A 21,504-nucleotide genomic window follows, 5' to 3' on the forward strand; every position below is an offset into this window, starting at 1 on the left:
CCAGGGGTATGTAATAGCCGGAGTCTTTTGATGTTGATGGCTTCTTGTAGTTTCCTGATCTTGAAGTCTTTGAGGTTGGTGGCGAGGGTTGTGACTCTCTCCCACTGAATGCTGTGGCTTGGGTTGTCACGGATGTGGTCTGATAGAGCTGATTTAGAGTCATATTTGGAGACGGAGCTTTGATGTTCTTTTATCCGGGTTTTGACGGGCCTAGATGTTTCTCCTATGTAAGCTTGTCCACAATTGCATGGAATGTGGTACACTGCTCCTGATGGTTCTAGCTTGTGGCTCGATGGTGGTTTCCCTGTGGCTTTAATTGTGTTCTGAATGGTATGACTTCTCTTGAAAACTACATCAATGTTGGCCTGTTTCTTTAAGAGTCTCTGGATTTTTGTGGCTAACGGTTCCGAAGTTGGGAGGCTGATCACAAAGGGTGCAGACTGTTGACGTGGGGATTTCTGCGATTTCTTGGTGATGTTCTGTATCGTCTGTTGTACTAGTTGCTCAAGATCGATAGAGGTTATACTGTATAAATACTTGTTTGAGATGGTTTAGTTCAGTTATATGTTGCTTCGTGGAACAGATGTTGTGAGCTCGGCTTGCTAGGGTTGAAATAATTCCTTTCTTGACTTGAGGTGGATGGTTGGAGACATAGTGTATGTATTGATCTGTGTGGGTAGGTTTCCGATAAACAGTGGTCTGGAGTTTGTCATTATTATCTTTCTGTACGAGTACATCAAGGAAGGGGAGCTGTCGATTGGTTTCTTCCTCCATGGTGAACTGCATTCGTGGGTTTTGTGAATTCAGGTGGTCCAATAGAGTTGGGATGTAGGATGACAAAGGTGTCATCGACTTTGAGGAACCAGCAGAGGGGAGTTATTTGGGATGTTTCCAGGGCTTTTCCTTCAATGGTGATAGTGGGGATCCCATTGGGAGGCCGTGGGTTTGTTGATAGAAGTTATCTCTCCAGGTGAAGTATGCTGAGCTGATACAGGAGTGTATGAGTCGGATGATGCTGTCAGTTGTTAAGTGGGTGTCTAGATAATTATGACCCACCTTGACGGAGGCGGTCATAAACTGTATAATGATGCCATAACTACACGATGGGTACTCATAACGTATACAAAGTGAATACTCGTATCATCGTGCAACAGCTTAACAAAACACATTACAAGAAATGAACCAAATATCTAACTTAACTGTTTAAAAAGTATTGGCGTGGTGAGAAAACTTGTGCCAGTAGTGGTGGTGGTAGTAGTAGTAGTAGTAGTAGTAGTAGTAGTAGTGTTCAGTGTGAAATAAGTGCATCAATGTTAACTTATGAGACACAGTAGTAAATATACAGTACAATACAATATACATATTTTAGTAAATATATAAACAAACAAACAAACAAACAAGTAAAGAAAGAAAGATAGAAACAATAAGAAAGATATAATGAAAAATATAACTAAAAAAAACAATGGGTTATCAAGAAGTCAATATAGAAAACACTGAAAGAAAAGATTATGTCAAATGAAACAAATATATTAATTTTGGTTATTCAGAAGTGATACACATAAAGAAGAAAATTTATGAATGTCAATTATGAGGAACACAACGTTTCGGATATATGCTTACTCCTTCATCAGGTGAATGGATGCTATGATGCAGAGAGCATATATATGTACGTGTAAGAACAACAAAGTAATAAGATAACAAAAGGTGGAAACTTAACAAGGGAAGCCAATTGGCACTTATAGGTGATAATATATGAACATGTGCTTGTCACGTGCGTGAATGCACTCAAAAAGAAACTGTTATTACGAAAGCCCATGTGACAATGACGATACGTTCATGTAAATAATAATACATTAAATACAGCACGACTTGATCTGTGAATGACCTATAGCAACAATGTGTAGCAAACACCATATTGTGGGAAACTTCGTAACAATTTTGCATTTTCTGAAAGCATTGACAGTCAAGCATAAACCAAGCCTGTACCCTCCTAGCGGAACGTAAAGCCGGCTCTCATGAAATGAATACTCCAGCACGATTGGCCTATTTTGGGAATAGCTTGTCACAGTCACAAGACTATGACGGGAGGTGGTCCCACCCGGGGGTGCAATTTCCAATGTTGATGGGGCAAAGATTACGGTAGAGAGTCACGATGCAGGGTGGTATAAATGAGGGGGTATTTGTCTTGGAACTTAAAGTTGGAATCATCGTTCTCGAGACTGACTGCAAAATTCACAGCGTCTGGACGATATTCGACAGGTTTGTTTGTTACTTTATTTTCTAAGTTTTATTTGTTTGTTGTTTAACGCTGCACTCAGCAATATACCAGCTATATGACGGCGGTCTGTAAATAATTGAGTCTGGACCAGACAATCCAGTGATTGACATCATGAGCAGCGATTGGGATCGATGACATGGATCAACTAAGTCAGCGAGCCTGACCACCCGATCCCGTTAGTCGCCTCTTTCGGCAAGCATAGTCGCCTTTTACGGCAAGCATGGGTTGCTGAAGACCTATTCTACCCTGGATCTTCACGGGTCTCTAACTTGTATTAAATGTTTTATTATTATTATTATTATTAATAATCATAATCATCATCATCATCATCATCATCATCATAATAATAATAATAATAATAATAATAATAATTATTATTATTATTTTGATAACCTGTCAACTGGCAACTGCATCTTGTAGTGATGGGTTAGAGGCCTCTAAATATCGTGACATAGTCTAAAGCAAAAAAGGTTCAATTCGATGTGCTATTATTTTCTGAAGCCCAAAACAGAAAATGCCTCTCTTTTACTGTCGTTTGAGAATAAGATGTTATTTAGGAAATAAGAATTTAATTGGATAATAAAAGTTTAATCGAATAATAAGACATTAGTTTTGTTGAAGATGGATCCTATATGCTAAAACGATATAAAGGTATTTTCTATTCTGCCTCGTGTTCTTTGCATGTCTTTCGGTGATCAAGTCAAGATGTTCATCCGTTTTAAGGGATGGAAAATTCGAGATGTTTGTTTCTCCCAATACGCCATAAAATGGCATCCTGCTATAGTCTGGAAGGTAATTTAAGGTACCGACGTTTACTACAATATCGGGAATCGCGCACGCACGAATACGGTGTTAGCGTTGGGCGTCTCAACGTGCGTGATTCACGTGCACCCTTTCGAGTTGAGTTGATTGGTTCAACTGTGTCATATGTCCCTGTGACGCAGGGGTAGCATTGTGCAGATGGCTGTTTCAATGAATGCTCGTTCCACCCGTGACGAACAGGTCTGGTTGCTGATGACATATAGTGATAGCTAAATAGACAGATTTTTTATTCATGCACCGATTGTCTTTAAATGTAATATCCAGTTATGTATGACTGTTTAATAATTTCATACCAACTTTGACTGGAGTAGGTCCAATAGTCTTTCAGATATTGTAGTAAACTTCGGTACCTTAAATTACCTTCCAGACTATACCTTAGTCTGTCACGTGATTTGTTGTGTTTAAGGATAACATTGATCAGTATGTAAAGCTCCACATATACCACCGACCAAAATATGGGAACTGAAGTTGAGATAGTGAATGTGTGATGAAGTCTGTAAAATTAATTTCGGTCGTGTTGATCTGTTTATCTGGTATGTCCACCATGTTGGGCAATACATGCACGACACCTTGATGGCATACTGTTGATTAACTTGCGCATTGTTGCCCTTGGTATTGCCCGTCATTCCGCCTGAAGAACTACCCCAAGCTGGGTCAGGTTGGCGGGTGCTGGGTCACTGGCGTACACTCTCCACCCGAGAACATCCCACAGATGTCAAGCACACATCAGAGGGGACTTAGCGGGCCAGACCAAGTCCGTATGCCTTCTCGTCGAAGATAATCGGTGACGACCTTGACACGACGTGGTCTGGCATTGTCACCTTGCCGTTCAAAACTTCTGCCGATAATTCTAGCAAATTGAACAGCGACAAGGCGCAAAATTTCGTCAAGATATCGCTGGCCAGTCAATGTCCATTCACAATAACCAAATCAGTTCGCCTGTCATGTGTGATACCATCCCAAACCATAACACTACTGCCCCCATACCGATCATGGTCAAGAATTGTCGCCAACAGCGTTTGCTGCCATCTGTGTGAATCGGAGGCAAAACCTTGATTCGTCTGTAAACATGGTCTGACGCAATTGGCGCACATCCCGTCCATGGTGTTGCCTAGCCCACCAAATCTTTGCCGACTATGGTACACTGTAAGGGTCAAACCTTCACAGGACGCCTTCCTTTAAGAAAGAAAGGTTTTTAACGGTAGATATTGAAAATAGCCTTCCTGTTACTGTTCGGAATTCGTTAGTGTTAGCAGGAACAGATTTGAATCTATTGCATAGTGAAATTAATGTAATGAGAGCCTGCCATAGGTCTCATTGCAGCCCCACCCGTTTGACGGTACTTGTCCAACAGTCGAGAAATTACCCTTTTCTTCACATTCGCGGGCAACTTGGGATATTTACATCCAATCCCTCCCCTCCCTTTCGTACATTTTAAGCACAATTCCATAAGTAATGGGGAGTACATACTTTGGCTTCTGTGTGCTGCTTATGCATGATGTGAACTTTCATTGTGATTAGATGTTGCGTTCAGATTATAAATGTACACTCAATGATAGCTACATTCAAATCATTAGTTCCCTTATTTTTGGTCGGTAGTATATCTATATAGACCATGTCATAATTGTTGTCAGTTCCTTAAACCAGAGCGATGGCCGTCTAGGACCTGCATCATTTCGGGCTTTCCTCCCACATTATGCTGACACGCTGTGATACAACTGGAATACTGTTCAAAGCGGCGTTTAACCCAACTCGCTCACAGCTTTTGAACATCTAGATTGTCACACTTATTTTTGCCGTCGACTATCAGTACCCGTACACATTTTGTCATGACATTCTTGTTGCTCATATTATAACTGGGCTCTCTAGTCCACTCACTCCAACGTCCAACGAAGATCCAGGGTAGAATAGGTCTTGGGCAACCCATGCTTGCCGTAAAAGGCGACTATGCTTGTCGTAAGAGGCGACTAACGGGATCGGGTGGTCAGGCTTGCTGAATAGGTTGAAGCATGTCGTCGTATCCCAAATGCGTGGATCTATGCTCATGATGTCAATCATTGGATTGTCTGTTCCAGACTCGATTATTTACAGACGCCGTCATATAGCTGGAATATTGCTGAGTGGGGAGTAAAACAAATTTGATTTCCCAATTTACTGAAAACAAACGTCGGAAAGATTGAAAATTATTCGACGCTGAGGTTGCATTACTGCTGACCATCGCAAAATTGTAATATAAGTTGAAATAATGTTGTTCTTTTTTTCAAACAGATCGAAAATTTTCTAGTGGCCCATTGTGTGAAATCTATTGGATAGCTGAAGCTCGTGAAAGAGACAATCAAAAGATTTTTTTTTTTCTTCCAGCTATGGAAGGTGTTGTAAAGACTCTGATGGTGCTGGTCATAGCGTGTACCATCGGTGCCTGTCTTGGCATGCCGTCTACAGGACGTCCTGATGGTCCTGGTCGTCCTTTGGAGGAGGTTAACATGACTAGGCCTGACGATCAGCTGGAAATCGGTGCAGACCGGAGACAGGACCCTGAAGATCAACGGCAAAATGCCACAGAAGGGAGACCGGAAAACCAGCGGAAAGACGCCGCAGAAGGGAGACCGATACCAGAAGATCAACAGAAAGATGCCGCAGAAGGGAGACCGTTACCGGAAAACCAGCGGAAAAATGCTGCAGAAGGGAGACCGATACCAGAAGATCAGCAGAAAGATGCTGCAGAAGGGAGACCGAAACCGGAAAACCAGCGGAAAGACGCCGCAGAAGGGAGACCGAAACCTGAAGATCAGCGGAAAGACGCTGCAGAAGGGAGACCGAAACCGGAAAATCAGCAGAGAGACGCTGCAAAAGGGAGACCGAAACCGGGAAATCAGCGCCCCAGAAGGGAGAAATAAGCGGAATGGTGCTGCAGAGGAGAGACCGAAACCTGATCAGCTGAAGGACAGCGACGCAATTTGATATACCGACCATACCATGCCCCAAATATATACTGATGTGGACTTCATGCATACATGTACTTCCATATGTTCTTCTTTTTCATATAACGGTGGCGATACATTTTTGAGTAAATATCTAAAAGAGAAGTTATCCGTGAAACTACGCTCCCAATGACATTTGCTATCAGAAAACACACATACATTGTTTGTCAATATGAAAGCTAAAAGTCAAATTACCCTCTGTTGTAAATGACGTTTTCGAATTTCGTAAAATATTCCTGAAATTAAGACATACACAGTTGTACGTGTAGGTGAACATGATAAATGACTTCAGCGACGTTTAATGATGCTTTCGAATTGTTAAAGCAAATCAACATTATAAATACATGAAATAATTATTACTTTGTATTTCTTTAGACGTCTTGCAATATGAATCTACCGTATCTGATTTTCCCTTAATTAAAATGCAAAATCAACTTTGAATAATAAATTCCCCTTCCTTCTTCAATTATTCTTTGTATTTCTTTAATTAGTGAGTGAGTGTGTTAAGATTTAACGTCAAATCGGCAGTATATCAGCCATATCGTGACAAGATTTCTTTGATCAAAGTCCCCAGACGTTGTTTATGTTTCGGAAATATTCCAGCTATATGAAGGCGGTCTGTAAATAATCGAGTCTGGATCAGTCAATCCAGCGACTGACATCATGAGCATTGATCTACGCAATTGGGATACGATGACATGCATCAACCAAGTCAGCAAGTCTGACCACCCGATCACGTAAGTCGCCACTAACGACCAGCATTAGTTGCTGAAGAACAATTCTAGATCTAATCCGGATCTTCACGGCTATACTCATCCTTTACCGTGTTAGGATGACACATCACTAGTTTAAATACATACTTCATCTACTTTTAATTCGCTCATTCGTTAGAGTGTGTATTCTTGTTTAACGACATACTCAGCAAGAACCTAGCTACAAAACGACGGCCAGTATATAAAATCAATTCTGGATCAGACAATCCAGTGATTGATCTCATGAGCAACGATCCATGCAGTCAGGGTACGATGACAATCAATCAACCAGGCCACCGAGCCTGACCACCCGATCCCCTTAGTCGCCTCCTACGACCACATTGGTTGCTAGGGACCGATTCTAAACCCGAATGGCCACTGAGATAACGTACACTTTATGGTGAAAGGGGGCGGTCGGGTAGCCCAGTGGTTAAAGCGTTCGCTCGTCACGCCGAAGACAAGGGTTCGATTCCCGACATGGGTACAAAGTGTGAAGCCCATTTCTGGTGTTCCCCGTCGAGATATTGCTGGAATATTGCTAAAAGCGACGTAAAACCATACTCACTCACTCGCTCACTATTATGGTGATAGGTTAAAGCGTTCGCTGGTCAAGCCGAATGTCCGCATTCGATTACAAACATGGGTACAATGTGTGAAGCCAATTTCTGGTGTCAATCTCGCCCTGATATGTCTGGAACCTTGTTAAAAGCATCATGACCAAAACTCAATGACGATGTTTATCCCTAGCAAAATAGATATATCTTGAAATGCGCACATTACAATTTTCGTTATTACTTTTAGTAATAAACTCTTCAAAAATGAAACGCAAAGCCATTTTTGTGTGAGGTAGGAAATATACATTTATACGAGGGACAGTACAAGGTATTGAGCCAAAATGTTGTGGAGAGAACACTTGGTGATTTTAGTCATCTCAGGTATCGGTACATATGAAAAGTCCAAGTGAAAGCCATCTACCATCAATAACGCGTATGTCCCCCGTTGGAATCGATAGCGGCCTGACATCTCCTGCCCATGGAAGAGACGAGTATGCGAATCGCATCCTTGGGAATGATAGCCCACTCGCCCTGCAACGAAAAGGCCAACTGCTGCAACGTCTAGGGTTGTGGTTGACGTCGGCGTAGCCGTCTATCCAATTCATCCCACAGGTGCTCTATCGGGTTCAAATCCCGGGATCTGGAGGGCCAGGGGAGAACATCAACGTTGTTGTTGTGTGGACAGGCTCTTGTGATCCGCGCTGTCTGTGGTCAAGCGTTGTCCTGCTGCATTGGATACATCGTTGCCGTTGGCTGCAATTGGGAGGACGTGTGGTAGGAGAATTTCGTTGATGTATCATTGATCCGTAACATTGTCCTGGATACGGACCAAACCTGTCCTGCCATGGTGAGAGATAGCCGCCCACATCATAACGCTACCCCCACCAAACCTGTTCACTTCCTGTACGCAGTTTCCGGCGTAACGTTCTCCTCGACGTCTGTAGACCCGTGCTCTTCCATCCCCTTGACGGAGGAGAAATCTTGATTCGTCGCTGAACCAGACATCTCTCCATCGCAGTTAAGGTCATACCCTTCATTGACGACACCAATGCAGTCGTTGTTGGTACGTGTTTCCCGACTAATGGTTTGCATGTCCTTGTTGTGATAATTTCATTCCGTGAAATTTGTCACTCACACTATAACACATTAAACCTCTTCATGTTGCACCTCTTGGTCCGCTAATTTTGCTTTTATGGCCAAAAATATCCGTTTTCCGTTTCTTTTGTTTTAAGAGTATATGTCTTATCAGCGGAATGACTTGTTTTCACTTTATAAGTATTATCATTTGTATTATCATGATGTAGTTTGTTTCACTGAAACACATCTGGATGAATCTGCAGACAATGAAACTGTGGCAATCATTTCATGATCCAGTACGGAAAGATAGAAATCCTTTTGGGGGAGGGGTTATGCTATATATCACTAAGTGTTTAACATACAAGAGAATGCACGAACTAGAAAATATTACTGATGAAAGTATATGGATAAAAATATTTCTTCCTCAAGGGCCTTTATTACTCTGTGTTGTTTACAGACCGAAACACAATTCTATACAGTTTTGGAGTCGTTTAGATAATTCTATCGAAGTTGCATTGGATATATCTAATAAAATGGTGATTGTCGGTGATTTAAATGAAAATTCATTATCTAACAGAAAAAATCATAGAAACGAAATTTTACACAGAAAAAATACAAGCCTTAGGAATGTTATTGTTGAGCCCACCAGAGTCACTTCTAAATCTAGCACATTTTTATCTCCAATCATTGTTAGTGAAGATGTTGATGTAAAGGTCAGTGACTTCTTTGATAGGCATTTAGAAGTTGGAGTACTAAGTAAGGATAAGAATTTATGTATAAACAACTTCTTTATTACAATTAAGAACGACGTTTCGGTGTAGGTTCTAACACAGTTATCAAGCTAGTGATATACAGAGTGTTGTTGTTGTTGTTGCATTAAGTGTTTAAGAGGTCGTTTTCTGCCTAGGCAATTTCGGCTGACCTGTCCCTCTTTGGGACTCCTGTGTGTGAGTAGGGTACACATATCTATTGTGAGTTTGGTGTTCACATAATTTCTGTTTTTGTATTGATATGATTTCTATTTTCTCATATTGATATGATTTCATATTTATCCTTGGCTGCTCTGTTTATATACGTTCGAGTAGCTGTCCATCTCTCAGAAATAAAGTTAGTTTGGCCTTCGCTATTGCATCTCTTGGCTTTATGAGATCTATGACAGATAGCGGATATAACTGCAATTCTTGTTTTAACCTAGCCCGGACTGGGGCATGGTCTTGACATTCTAGTAACACGTGATCAATGTTTTCAGCCTGATTGCAAGATGGACAAACCTTGTCATAGTGCTTTTTGTGACCGAGTCTGAGGCGTGAGATAGCAATTTCAATTTTCCTTTCATTTGAGGATGAGTTTGGCTTTTGTTGGACCTTGGGTTGAATTTTGTATAGCCATCTGCCGATCTTACTTGCGTCCCATTGGGCTTGCCATCTTTCTGCTATGGAGGTTTTGATTTTGATTTTTATCTCTAGTTTACTAAAGGGAATAGGCTGTATATCCGCTTTGTCTAGAGCTGGCTTCGCCAGTGAGTCTGCTTTTTCATTTCCATGAATATCTATGTGAGAGGGGATCAAACACAGCTCCACCTGTCGCCCTTGGTCCGATAGTTGTGTATATTCGTATAGAATATTGATGACTGTGTTTGGCCTGGAGTTTGAGTTTCTGCCACTGATGGCCTGAAGTGCACTTAGCGAGTCTGATAGGACGACTGCCTTTGCTTCCGGAAGTTCCGGTTTGAGTTTGAGTGCATGATGAATTGCCTCCAGTTCAGCCGTGAATACTGACTGACCATCAGGCAAGCGAACTGAATGTGCTTGGGGTTTGGAGCTGTGGATATGGATCCAGTAACCAGCACTGTTGTTGATAGGATTCTTGGATCCATTAGTGTATATATGGGCCCAGCTGTCTCAGGTAGTTTGAATTTTAGTGATAGCTACTGATCGTAGTAGGGTTGGGTTTTCTTTTTTAGTGACTTCTGATGTTAAAGCAGTGTCAACTTTGGGAGTCCAGGGAGGGTGTAACCCTTTGTAGTGACTTTCTGGAGGCTGAATGACATCACAATTGTGACTTCGAATGAGTTCACGTACTAATATCCCAGATTGCTTTAGTGAGGGATTTTTTCGAGCTAGGGCTTCATCTCGAGTGTTTTTGTCTTGCCATGTCTTTTTAACCAAAGGGTTTGGTTTTCGTCCCCAGAACGATAATATTGCCTGCTGTCTTCTTAGTTTCAATGGGAGTTCTCCCGTTTCTACTTGTAGTGCTTCTAGTGAGGTGCCTGATGCTGCGCCTGTGGCCAGCATTAGGACTTTGTATTGTATTCTGTCTAGGCGCCTCAAGACAGTATTTGATGCTGAATGAAAAGCCTCACAACCATAGTCAATTTTTGATCTGATAAGAGATTTGTAGAGGTCCAGCTGAGTGTCCCTCGATGTGCCCCAAGATGTGCCTGAAATTGCCCGTAATACGTTCAGGTCGTTTTTACATCTGTTTTCCACATATTCTATATGTTTGCGCCAAGTGAGGTGTTGATCAAGGATCACCCCAAGAAATATTGCAGATTTTTCGAATTTGATAGGTTTGCCTTTTATTGAGACACGGGGTATCATAGCATCTTTCCCCCGGCGTTTGAATAGAACTCCAACAGTTTTTTCACTTGAAAGGGTGAATCCCCATTTATTGCACCATTGATCTACTCCGTCCAGGGCTGACTGGAGTTTTTTTCTGATTTGTGAAATATCTCTGTGCTTTACCCATATTGCTCCGTCATCAGCGAATTTAGAAGTTTGGGTAGGAGAGTTGACATGGTCAAAAAGATCACTGATCATGATATTAAACAGGGTTGGGCTTATAATGCTGCCTTGTGGCGTGCCATTGTCCAGTGCCATAGGATCAGATCGATCGTTCCCTATTTTAACTGATAGCGACCTGTCTTGCAGGAAGCTGTCTATGAAGTTTGCCATGTTCCCTTCTACTCCATTTTGTGCTAGTTTTGAGAGGAGTCCGTCATGCCATACCATGTCGAAGGCTTGGCTGAAGTCAAGAAATACTGCGGCTAGGTATTGTCTGTTTAATTGAGCTTTTTTTATTTCATTTTCCAGTCTTAGAATATGATCTAGACACGAGTGTCCCTTCCTGAAGCCACTTTGGTCAGGTTTTATATAGTTGCCAGTTTCAAGGTAATGCATGAGCCTTTTCGTAACCATGGCTACCATGGCTTTGCACATGTTTGAGGTGAGTGAGATCGGTCGATAAGAGTTTGGTAGGGCTTCGTCTTTCCCTTGCTTAGCAGTAGCAGCGGGATAACTGTATCATGTTTCCATGCTTTTGGACTTCTCCTTTGGACCATATCGTGTTATACAACTCAGTGAGTAAGCCTTTGGTTTGATCAGGTAGGTTTTTCAATATCTCGTAGCTGGTTGTGTCAAGACCAGGTGATGTGCCTATTTTATGTTGTATCGCATCATCAAACTCTGTCACAGTAAAAGGTATATTGTATACCAGATGCTTGCTTTGTGGCCGTTTTGAGATCTTAAGCATATTAAGCATTTTTTCCTGTTTGAATTCTTCGCTGCAATTTGTGTTGCTGCTGACAGATGAGAAGTGCTCAGCTAGAATGTTGGCCGTTTCTTTGACTGTATGGGCGTTGTATCGGTCTTATTTGGGTTAAATGTTTCGGTCTTATTTGGGTTAAATGTAACCTGCCACTTACGGGCCCATTGTGAAATTGTATCTAGATCATTGTTAAGACAGGTAGCAGCAACTGATGGATCTTCTATGATAACATATAATGAAGTGTCATCTGCAAAGAGACGAATGTTACTGTCAATATCACATACAATATCGTTAATGTATATCAGAAAAAGAAGTGGTCCAAGGACTTAGCCTTGAGCTACTCTAGCTAGTACAGCTTTCTTGTCAGATTTGCACCCGTTAATTGCTACCCGTTGTAATCTATTTTCTAAATAACTTTCAAACCATTTTAATAGTTCGCCTTGGATACCATGAGTTTTCAGTTTATTAATAATTCCTCTATGCCATACCTTATCAAAGGCTTTACTTATATCGCAGAAGACTGCTCTAACTTCTTTTCCTTCATCAAGAGCTTTAGCTATGAAATTATACAAATAGGTTAATTGATTTGATGTGGAATCTCCTGGCATAAATCCTGATTGTAGATTTGTTAGTAGGTCGTTATCTCTTGGGAAGTTGAATACATATTTAAATACACATTTCTCAAAGACTTTCGATAAACAAGATGTGAGTGCGACAGGACGGTAGTTTGAACATTCATGTACGCTGTCTTTTTTGTGGATAGGTATAACTGATGCTTCTTTCCATAAACAGGGAAAAATTGACTGGCTAAGTAATAAATTAAACAATTTCGAAAGTATGGATGTTAGACTATTTGCGGTGTATCTAAGTACTTTATTTCCTATTCCGTCCGGACCGGTCGCTTTTGATGTGTCCAATGACAACAGAATATCTCTGACGTCATCGCGGGTTAGAGTGATGTTAGATAATGTTGAGTTACAGGGAAGCGGGGGGTCGGGCACATCTCGATTATGGTCTTCAATTATGGCTGTTATCGTTGCGTAATTTTATAAACGCTTTAATCAGGCGCCACCACGTTTTGGTACAAGGCGAGTTATTAACAGTATCTTCCATTTTAGAGACGAATATTTGTTTAGCAGTTCTGAAAGCGGAAGAAACTTTATTTCCTGCTGATCTGAAATTAGCCAACTTAGTTGGATGGTTACTTTGTTTGGCAATTTTATGTAAACGATTACGTTTCCGAATCAAAGATCGTATATGGTTCGTCATCCAAAGTGGATCTGCAGGTCTGATGGTGACAGTCTTATTTGGTATGTGTTCATCACAGATCCTCGTTATTGCGGATGTTAAATTGGTTACGATTTTCTCTATACTTTTAGAAGACACACCTGTTCATACTTTCTGTATCAGCTAAGGGATAGTTATAAACCTTCCTCTTATAGTTTGTAGGGAGATAAATTGGTTCTTTGATGGTCACATATATCGGACAGTGGTCACTGCAGATAAGGTCAAGAACTCCAGATTCGTTTACTGTTTTAACATTAGAAACAAAAATCTAATCTATCAAGGTACTTGAATGTGGTGTAATTCTAGTTGGTTCTGATATATTATCTGTTTAAGATCATACATTAATTGAAGGAAATCTATTTTTGTTCGATTTTCCCGAATGACGTCAATTTTAAAGTCCCCGCAACGACAGTGTACATGTTCAGATCGACTGCATATACCGATAGATTCCTCAATCAGATCCCAGTACGCCGCACTCTTATCTGCTCGATAGACGGAACCGATTTTGTAAGAACGCTTTTGACATTTTATCTGTACCCACACCGCCTCAAGCCCAGGAGTGTCAAGATAGCACAACTGTTTTGCGTGTAGATTACTTTTGACATAGATCGCGACACCGCCACCGCGAGTTTGCCTGTCTTTCCTGAATGAAAGGTGGTATCCAGGTATTGCTATATCAACACTGCGGATGTCTGCATGAAACCAGGTTTCTGTTTGACATATAATATCATATGATCGAAATTCTGCGTCAAGTAAATCAGTTTTATCTTTCAAACTGCGTACGTTTAAATGTATTATATTAAGGTCTCTGAAATAGTTCGGCCCTGGGTTGGGGTGAATATCGCCACAGCATAGTAGGATGAGAGAAACAATTACCGATACGTGAGGGCTGTAGAGACACAACAACTTAAAATTGTGAATGGATTTCATAAATCGGACAGCAAATTTAGAATGCACTTTTGCAGCAAAGTAACCCACTTCCAGCCTGTATTGTTCAATATCAGCCATAATCAAATATCATGTCTATTGTCGTAACAGGTGGGACGGTGGGTTCCAGTAAGTGATGAAATGGAAGTAGACATCTTGGTGATGTTCTGTATCGTCTGTTGTACTAGTTGCTCAAGATAGAAGTTATACTGTGGAAATACCTGTTTGAGGTGGTTTAGTTCAGTTGTATGTTGCTTCGTGGAACAGATGTTGTGAGCTCGTCTTGCTAGGGTTGAAACAATTCCTTTCTTGACTTGAGGTGGATGGTTGGAGGCATAGTGTATGAATTGATCTGTGTGGGTAGGTTTCCGATAAACAGTGGTCTGGAGTTTGTCATTATTATCTTTCTGTACGAGTACATCAAGGAAGGGGAGCTGTCGATTGGTTTCTTCCTCCATGGTGAACTGCATTCGTGGGTTTTGTGAATTCAGGTGGTCCAATAGAGTTGGGATGTAGGATGACAAAGGTGTCATCGACTTTGAGGAACCAGCAGAGGGGAGTTATTGGGGATGTTTCCAGGGCTTTTTCTTCAAGGTGGGTCATAAATATCTCGGTGATCAATGGTGATAGTGGGGATCCCATTGGGAGGCCGTGGGTTTGTTGATAGAAGTTATCTCTCCAGGTGAAGTATGTTGAGCTGATACAGGAGTGTATGAGTCGGATGATGCTGTCAGTTGTAAGGTGGGTGTCTAGATATTTATGACCCACCTTGACGAAGGCGGCCATAAACTGTATACTGTTGCCATACCACACGATGGGTACTCATAACGTATACAAAGTGAATACTCGTATCATCGTGCAACAGCTTAACAAACACATTACAAGAAATGAACCAAATATCTAACTTAACTGTTTAAAAAGTATTGGCGTGGTGAGAAAACGTGTGCCAGTAGTGGTAGTAGTAGTAGTAGTAGTAGTAGTAGTAGTAGTAGTAGTAGTAGTAGTAGTAGTAGTAGTAGTAGTAGTAGTAGTAGAAGTGTCAAATGAAACAAATATATTAATTTGATTATTCAGAAGTGATACACATAAAGAAGAAAATTTATGGATGTCAATTATGAGGAACACAACGTTCCGGATATATGCTTACTCCTTCATCAGGTGAATGGATGATATGATGCAGAGAGCATATATATGTACGTGTAAGAACAACAAAGTAATAAGATAACAAAAGGTGGAAACTTAACAAGGGAAGCAAATTGGCACTTATAGGTGATTAATAAACTAATGTCCAAAAGAAACGATACCAACTATTTTTTGTATTATTTTTTTTTGTATGTGATCTATTTTATATGAAAACATACTTAAACATGTCCCACGTACCAAGCCAAATCCGATCGGTGGGGAAAAGCGGGAAAAATTGACAATTTGGAAAACGATGTCAGGTGCGGTAGCATGAAATGCACGTGCAGATCTACTGTCTAAAACTGTTGACACTATACATTTGGAACACAACACCAAAAAGCACACCAAAGAAATAGCACGTTTAACTGTGACAGAGATGGAGAGAGCCGTAGAAATGGCCCAACGAAGAGCGACGCACGCCTTCAATGCCAGAACGTTTAGATGCGCCCGTATAACTGTTACCAGGTTGATGCAACGGTTATGTCAGACAATAATCATGGAATCATTTTCCAGCACGATAATGCGACGCCGCATACGGCATGGTTGACCTTAACAACGCGAACATTCAGGTTTTACCATGGCCGTTATGTTTGTCGGACATGAACCCCATTGAAAATTTATAGGATCACCTCGATCGCTAAATCAGAGGTCGACCAGTGGGTCAGGTCAACCACCAGCAATTGGAACAATTCCTCCTTGCCGAATGGCAACGCAATTCCCCCCAACATCTTTCGACGTTTGACGTAATCGGCCCGTCGACGTGTTCTGGCGTGTATTAATGCTCAAGGTGGACATACCCGATATTAATGTGACATTATGAAGAGTATTCTGACATTTTACACACTTGCCTCGTCATGTGTTATGACTGTGGCTTTCATTGTTGACACGACTCTTTGGGTCTGTCCGTCTACATATTAAAGTTTGATTGAAATTATTGTTTGTACACATAATGTTAAAAGATAGCTCTAATGAAATATACCAATATGAATTTTCTATATGGTTTTGTTTTTTTTCCATAAACTTTCAAACACTTGGTATCGTTTCTTTTGGGCATTAGTTTATATGAACATGTGCTTGTCACGTGCGTGAATGCACTCAAAAGGAAACTGTTATTACAAAAGCCCATGACGATACGTTCATGTAAATAATAATAAATTAAATACATCACGACTTGAACTGTGAATGACCTATAGCAACAATGTGTAGCAAACACCATATTGTGGGAAAACTGCATAACAATTTATATGCAATCAAACGTCCACCTGAAAACATTGACAGTAAAGCATTAAACAAGCCTGTCCCCTCCTTGAGGAACATAAAACCTTAGAAGGCTTTTAAAGGCTCTCATTAAATGAATACTCCAGCACGTTTGGCCTATTTTGGGAAAAGTTTGTCACAGTCACAAGACTATGACGGGAGGTGGTCCCAACCGGGGGTGCAATTTCCAATGTTGAGGGGCAAAGTTTACGGCAGGGAGTCACGATGCAGGGTGGTATAAATGAGGGGGTATTTGTCTTGAAACTCGAAGTTGGAATCATCGTTCTCGAGGCTGACTGCAAAATTCACAGCGTCTGGACGATATTCGACAGGTTTGTTTGTTACTTTATTTTCTAAGTTTTATTTGTTTGTTTGTTTTTTGTTTTAACGCCGCACTCAGCAATATTCCAGCTATATGACGGCGGTCTGTAAATAATTGAGTCTGGACCAGGCAATCCAGTGATTGACATCATGAGCATCGATCCACGCAATTGGGATCGATGACATGCATCAACTAGGTTAGCGAGCCTGACCACCCGATCCGGTTAGTCGACTCTTTCGACAAGCATAGTCGCCTTTTACGACAAGCATGGGTTGATGAGGACGGATCTTCACGGGTCTCTAAGTTGTATTACATGTTTTATTAATTATTATTATTATTATTATTATTATTATTTTGATGACCTGTCAACTGGCAACTGCATCTTGTAGTGATGGGTTAGAGGCCTCTAAATATCGTGACATAGTCTAAAGCAAAAAAGGTTCAATTCGATGTGCTATTATTTTCTGATGCCTAAAACAGAAAATGCCTCTCTTTTACTGTCGTTTGATAATAAGATGTTATTGGGGAAATAAGAATTTAACTGGATAATAATAGTTTAATCGAATAATAAGACTTTAATTGGTTAATAAGAGTTTAACTGGGTAGAAGAGTTTAATTGGATAAAAAGAGTTTAATAGGATAATAAGAGTTTAATTTTGTTAAAGATCGATCCTATAAGCTAAAAAGATATAAAGGTATTTCTATTCTGCCTTGGGTTCTTTGCATGTGTTTCGGCGATGAAGGCAAGATGTTCATCCGTTTTAAGGGTTGGAAAATTCTAGATGTTTGTTTCTCCCAATACGCCATAAAATGGCATCCTGCTACCTTAGTCTGTCAAGTGATTTGTTTTGTTCAAAGTAAATAACATTGATCAGTAGTGTAAAGCTCCACATATACCACAGACAAAAATATGGGAACTGATGTTGAGATAGTGAATGTGTGATGACTTCTGTAAAAGTGATTTCGGTCGTGTTGATCTGAATATCTGGTGTGTCCACCATGTTGGGCAATACATGCACGACACCTTGATGGCATACTGTTGATTAACTTGCGTATTGTTGCCCTTGGTATTGCCCGTCATTCCGCCTGAGGAACTACCCCAAGCTGGGTCACGTTGGCGGGTGCTGGGTCTCTGGCGTACAGGCGCGGTCGGGTAGTCTAGTGGTTTAAGCGTTCGCTCGTCACGCCGAAGACCCGGTGTGAAGCCCATTTCTGGTGTCCCCCGCCGTGATATTGCTGGAATATTGCTAAAAGCGGCGTAAAACCATACTCACTCACTCACTTACTCACTCACTCAATCTGGCGTACACTCTCCACCCGAGATATAACCCCCAACCATGACACTACTGCCCCCAAACCGATAATGGTCAAGAATTGTCGCCAACAGCGTTTGCTGCCATCTGTGTGAATCGGATGCAAAACCTTGATTCGTCTGTAAACATGGTCTGACACAATTGGCGCACATCCCGTCCATGGTGTTGCCTAGCCCACCCAATCTTTGCCGACTATGGTACACTGTAAGGGTCAAACCTTCACAGGACGCCTTCCTTTAAGAAAGAAAGGTTTTTAACGGTAGATATTGAAATTAGCCTTCCTGTTACTGTTCGGAATTCGGTAGTGTCAGCAGGAACAGATTTGAATCTATTGCATAGTGCAATTAATGTAATGAGAGCCTGCCATAGGTCTCATTGCAGCCCCACCCGTTTGACGGTACTTGTCCAACAGTCGAGAAATTACCCTTTTCTTTACATCCCATACATTCGCGGGCAACTTGGGATATTTACGTCCAATCCCTCCCCTCCCTTTCGGACATTTTGAGGACAATTCCATAAGTAATGGGGAGTACATACTTTGGCTTCTGTGTGCTGCTTATGCATGATGTGAACTTTCATTGTGATTAGATGTTGCGTTCAGATTATAAATGTACACTCAATGATAGCTACATTCAAATCATTAGTTCCCTTATTTTTGGTCGGTAGTATATCTATATAGACCATGTCATAATTGTTGTCAGTTCCTTACACCAGAGCGATGACAGCCTAGGACCTGCATCATTTCGGGCTTTCCTCCCACATTATGCTGACCAAATCGATCCGTTGGTCAGGCTCGCTGACTTGGTTGAGAGCATGTCATCGTAACCTGAAAGAACAGATCGTTGCTCATATTATAACTGGGCTCTCTGGTCCACTCACTCCAACGTCCCATGAAGATCCGGGGTAGAATAGGTCTTCAGCAACCCATGCTTGCCGTAAAAGGCGACTATGCTTGTCGTAAGAGGCGACTAACGGGATCGGGTGGTCAGGCTCGCTGAATAGGTTGAAGAATGTCGTCGTTTCCCAATTGCGTGGATCTATGCTCATGATGTCAATCATTGGATTGTCTGTTCCAGACTCGATTATTTACAAACGCCGTCATATAGCTGGAATATTGCTGAGTGGGGAGTAAAACAAATTTGATTTCCCAATTTACTGAAAACAAACGTCGGAAAGATTGAAAATTATTCGACGCTGAGGTTGCATTACTGCTGACCATCGCAAAATTGTACTATAAGTTGAAATAATGTTGTTCTTTTTCCAAACAGTTTCAATTTTCTAGTGGCCCATTGTGTGAAATCTTTTGGATAGTTGAAGCTCGTGAAAGAGACAATCAAAAGATTTTTTTTTTCTTGCAGCTATGGAAGGTGTTGTAAAGACTCTGATGGTGCTGGTCATAGCGTGTACCATCGGTGCCTGTCTTGGCATGCCGTCTACAGGACGTCCTGATGGTCCTGGTCGTCCTTTGGAGGAGGTTAACATGACGAGGCCTGACGATCAGCTGGAAATCGGTGCAGACCGGAGACAGGACCCTGAAGATCAACGGCAAAATGCCACAGAAGGGAGACCGGAAAACCAGCGGAAAGACGCCGCAGAAGGAAGACCGAAACCTGAAGATCAGCGGAAAGACGCTGCAGAAGGGAGACCGTTACCGGAAAACCAGCGGAAAAATGCTGCAGAAGGGAGACCGATACCAGAAGATCAGCAGAAAGATGCTGCAGAAGGGAGACCGAAACCGGAAAACCAGCGGAAAGACGCCGCAGAAGGGAGACCGAAACCGGAAAACCAGCGGAAAGACGCCGCAGAAGGAAGACCGAAACCTGAAGATCAGCGGAAAGACGCTGCAGAAGGGAGGCCGATACCAGAAGATCAGCAGAAAGATGCTGCAGAAGGGAGACCGAAACCGGAAAACCAGCGGAAAGACGCCGCAGAAGGGAGACCGAAACCTGAAGATCAGCTGAAAGACGCTGCAGAAGGAAGACCGATACCTGAAGATCAGCGGAAAGACGCCGCAGAAGGGAGACCGATACCTGAAGATCAGCAGAAAGACGCCGCAGAAGGGAGACCGATACCTGAAGATCAGCAGAAAGACGCTGCAGAAGGGAGACCGATACCAGAAGATCAGCAGAAAGATGCTGCAGAAGGGAGACCGATACCTGAAGATCAGCAGAAAGACGCTGCAGAAGGGAGACCGATACCAGAAGATCAGCAGAAAGATGCTGCAGAAGGGAGACCGATACCTGAAGATCAGCAGAAAGACGCTGCAGAAGGGAGACCGATACCAGAAGATCAGCAGAAAGATGCTGCAGAAGGGAGACCGATACCTGAAGATCAGCAGAAAGACGCTGCAGAAGGGAGACCGATACCTGAAGATCAGCAGAAAGATGCTGCAGAAGGGAGACCGATACCTGAAGATCAGCAGAAAGATGCTTCAGAAGGGAGACCGATACCTGAAGATCAGCAGAAAGATGCTGCAGAAGGGAGACCGAAACCGGAAAACCAGCGGAAAGACGCCGCAGAAGGGAGACCGGAAACTGAAGATCAGCGGAAAGATGCTGCAGAGGAGAGACCGAAACCTGATCAGCTGAAGGACAGCGAGGCAATTTGATATACCGACCATAGCATGCCCCAAATATATACCGATGTGGACTTCATGCACACATGTACTTCCATATGTTCTTCTTTTTCACATTAGGGTGGCGATACATTTTTGAGTAAATATCTAAAAGAGAAGTTATCCGTGAAACTACGCTCCCAATGACATTTGCTATCAGAAAACACACATACATTGTTTGTCAATATGAAAGCTAAAAGTCAAATTACCCTCTGTTGTAAATGACGTTTTCGAATTTCGTAAAATATTCCTGAAATTAAGAAATACACAGTTGTACGTGTACGTGAACATGATAAATGACTTCAGCGACGTTTAATGATGCTTTCGAATTGTTAAAGCAAATCAACATTATAAATACATGAAATAATTATTACTTTGTATTTCTTTAGACGTCTTGAAATATGAATCTACTGTATCTGATTGTCTCTTAATTAAAATGTAAAATCAACTTTGAATAATAAATTCCCCTTTCTTCTTCAATTATCATATGTATTTCTTTAATTAGTGAGTGAGTGAGTTAAGATTTAACGTCAAATCGGCAATATATCAGCCATATCGTGACAAGATTTCTTTAATTAAAGACGCCAAACGT

The 21,504-nt window shown here is 41.6% G+C and overlaps 1 protein-coding gene across 1 annotated transcript; it reads left to right on the forward strand.

The window, feature by feature from the left end:
• Positions 1–2,134: 2,134 nt before the first annotated feature.
• On the forward strand, positions 2,135–21,317 carry LOC124151082 (cell surface glycoprotein 1-like). Its single transcript, XM_048389492.1, has 3 exons — positions 2,135–2,259; positions 5,462–5,887; positions 19,915–21,317. Exons 1-3 carry the CDS (start codon positions 2,169–2,171, stop codon positions 20,904–20,906), a joined length of 1,509 nt encoding a protein of 502 aa, XP_048245449.1. The 5' UTR covers positions 2,135–2,168; the 3' UTR covers positions 20,907–21,317.
• Positions 21,318–21,504: the final 187 nt, after the last annotated feature.

The sequence above is a fragment of the Haliotis rufescens genome, unplaced genomic scaffold, assembly GCF_023055435.1.
Source record: "Haliotis rufescens isolate VD_foot unplaced genomic scaffold, xgHalRufe1.0.p SCAF_8, whole genome shotgun sequence".
Classification (NCBI taxonomy): Eukaryota; Metazoa; Mollusca; class Gastropoda; order Lepetellida; family Haliotidae; genus Haliotis; species Haliotis rufescens.

What these genes read in the sequence shown, in the direction of transcription:
- LOC124151082 (XM_048389492.1), top strand. Translation starts at nt 2,169, where the DNA reads ATGAGGGGGTATTTGTCTTGGAACTTAAAGTTGGAATCATCGTTCTCG. An exon ending in GTCTGGACGATATTCGACAG is followed by an intron (nt 2,260 to 5,461) that starts GTTTGTTTGTTA and finishes TTTTTCTTCCAG; the next exon opens with CTATGGAAGGTGTTGTAAAG. An exon ending in AGGGAGACCGAAACCTGAAG is followed by an intron (nt 5,888 to 19,914) that starts ATCAGCGGAAAG and finishes CGAAACCTGAAG; the next exon opens with ATCAGCGGAAAGACGCTGCA.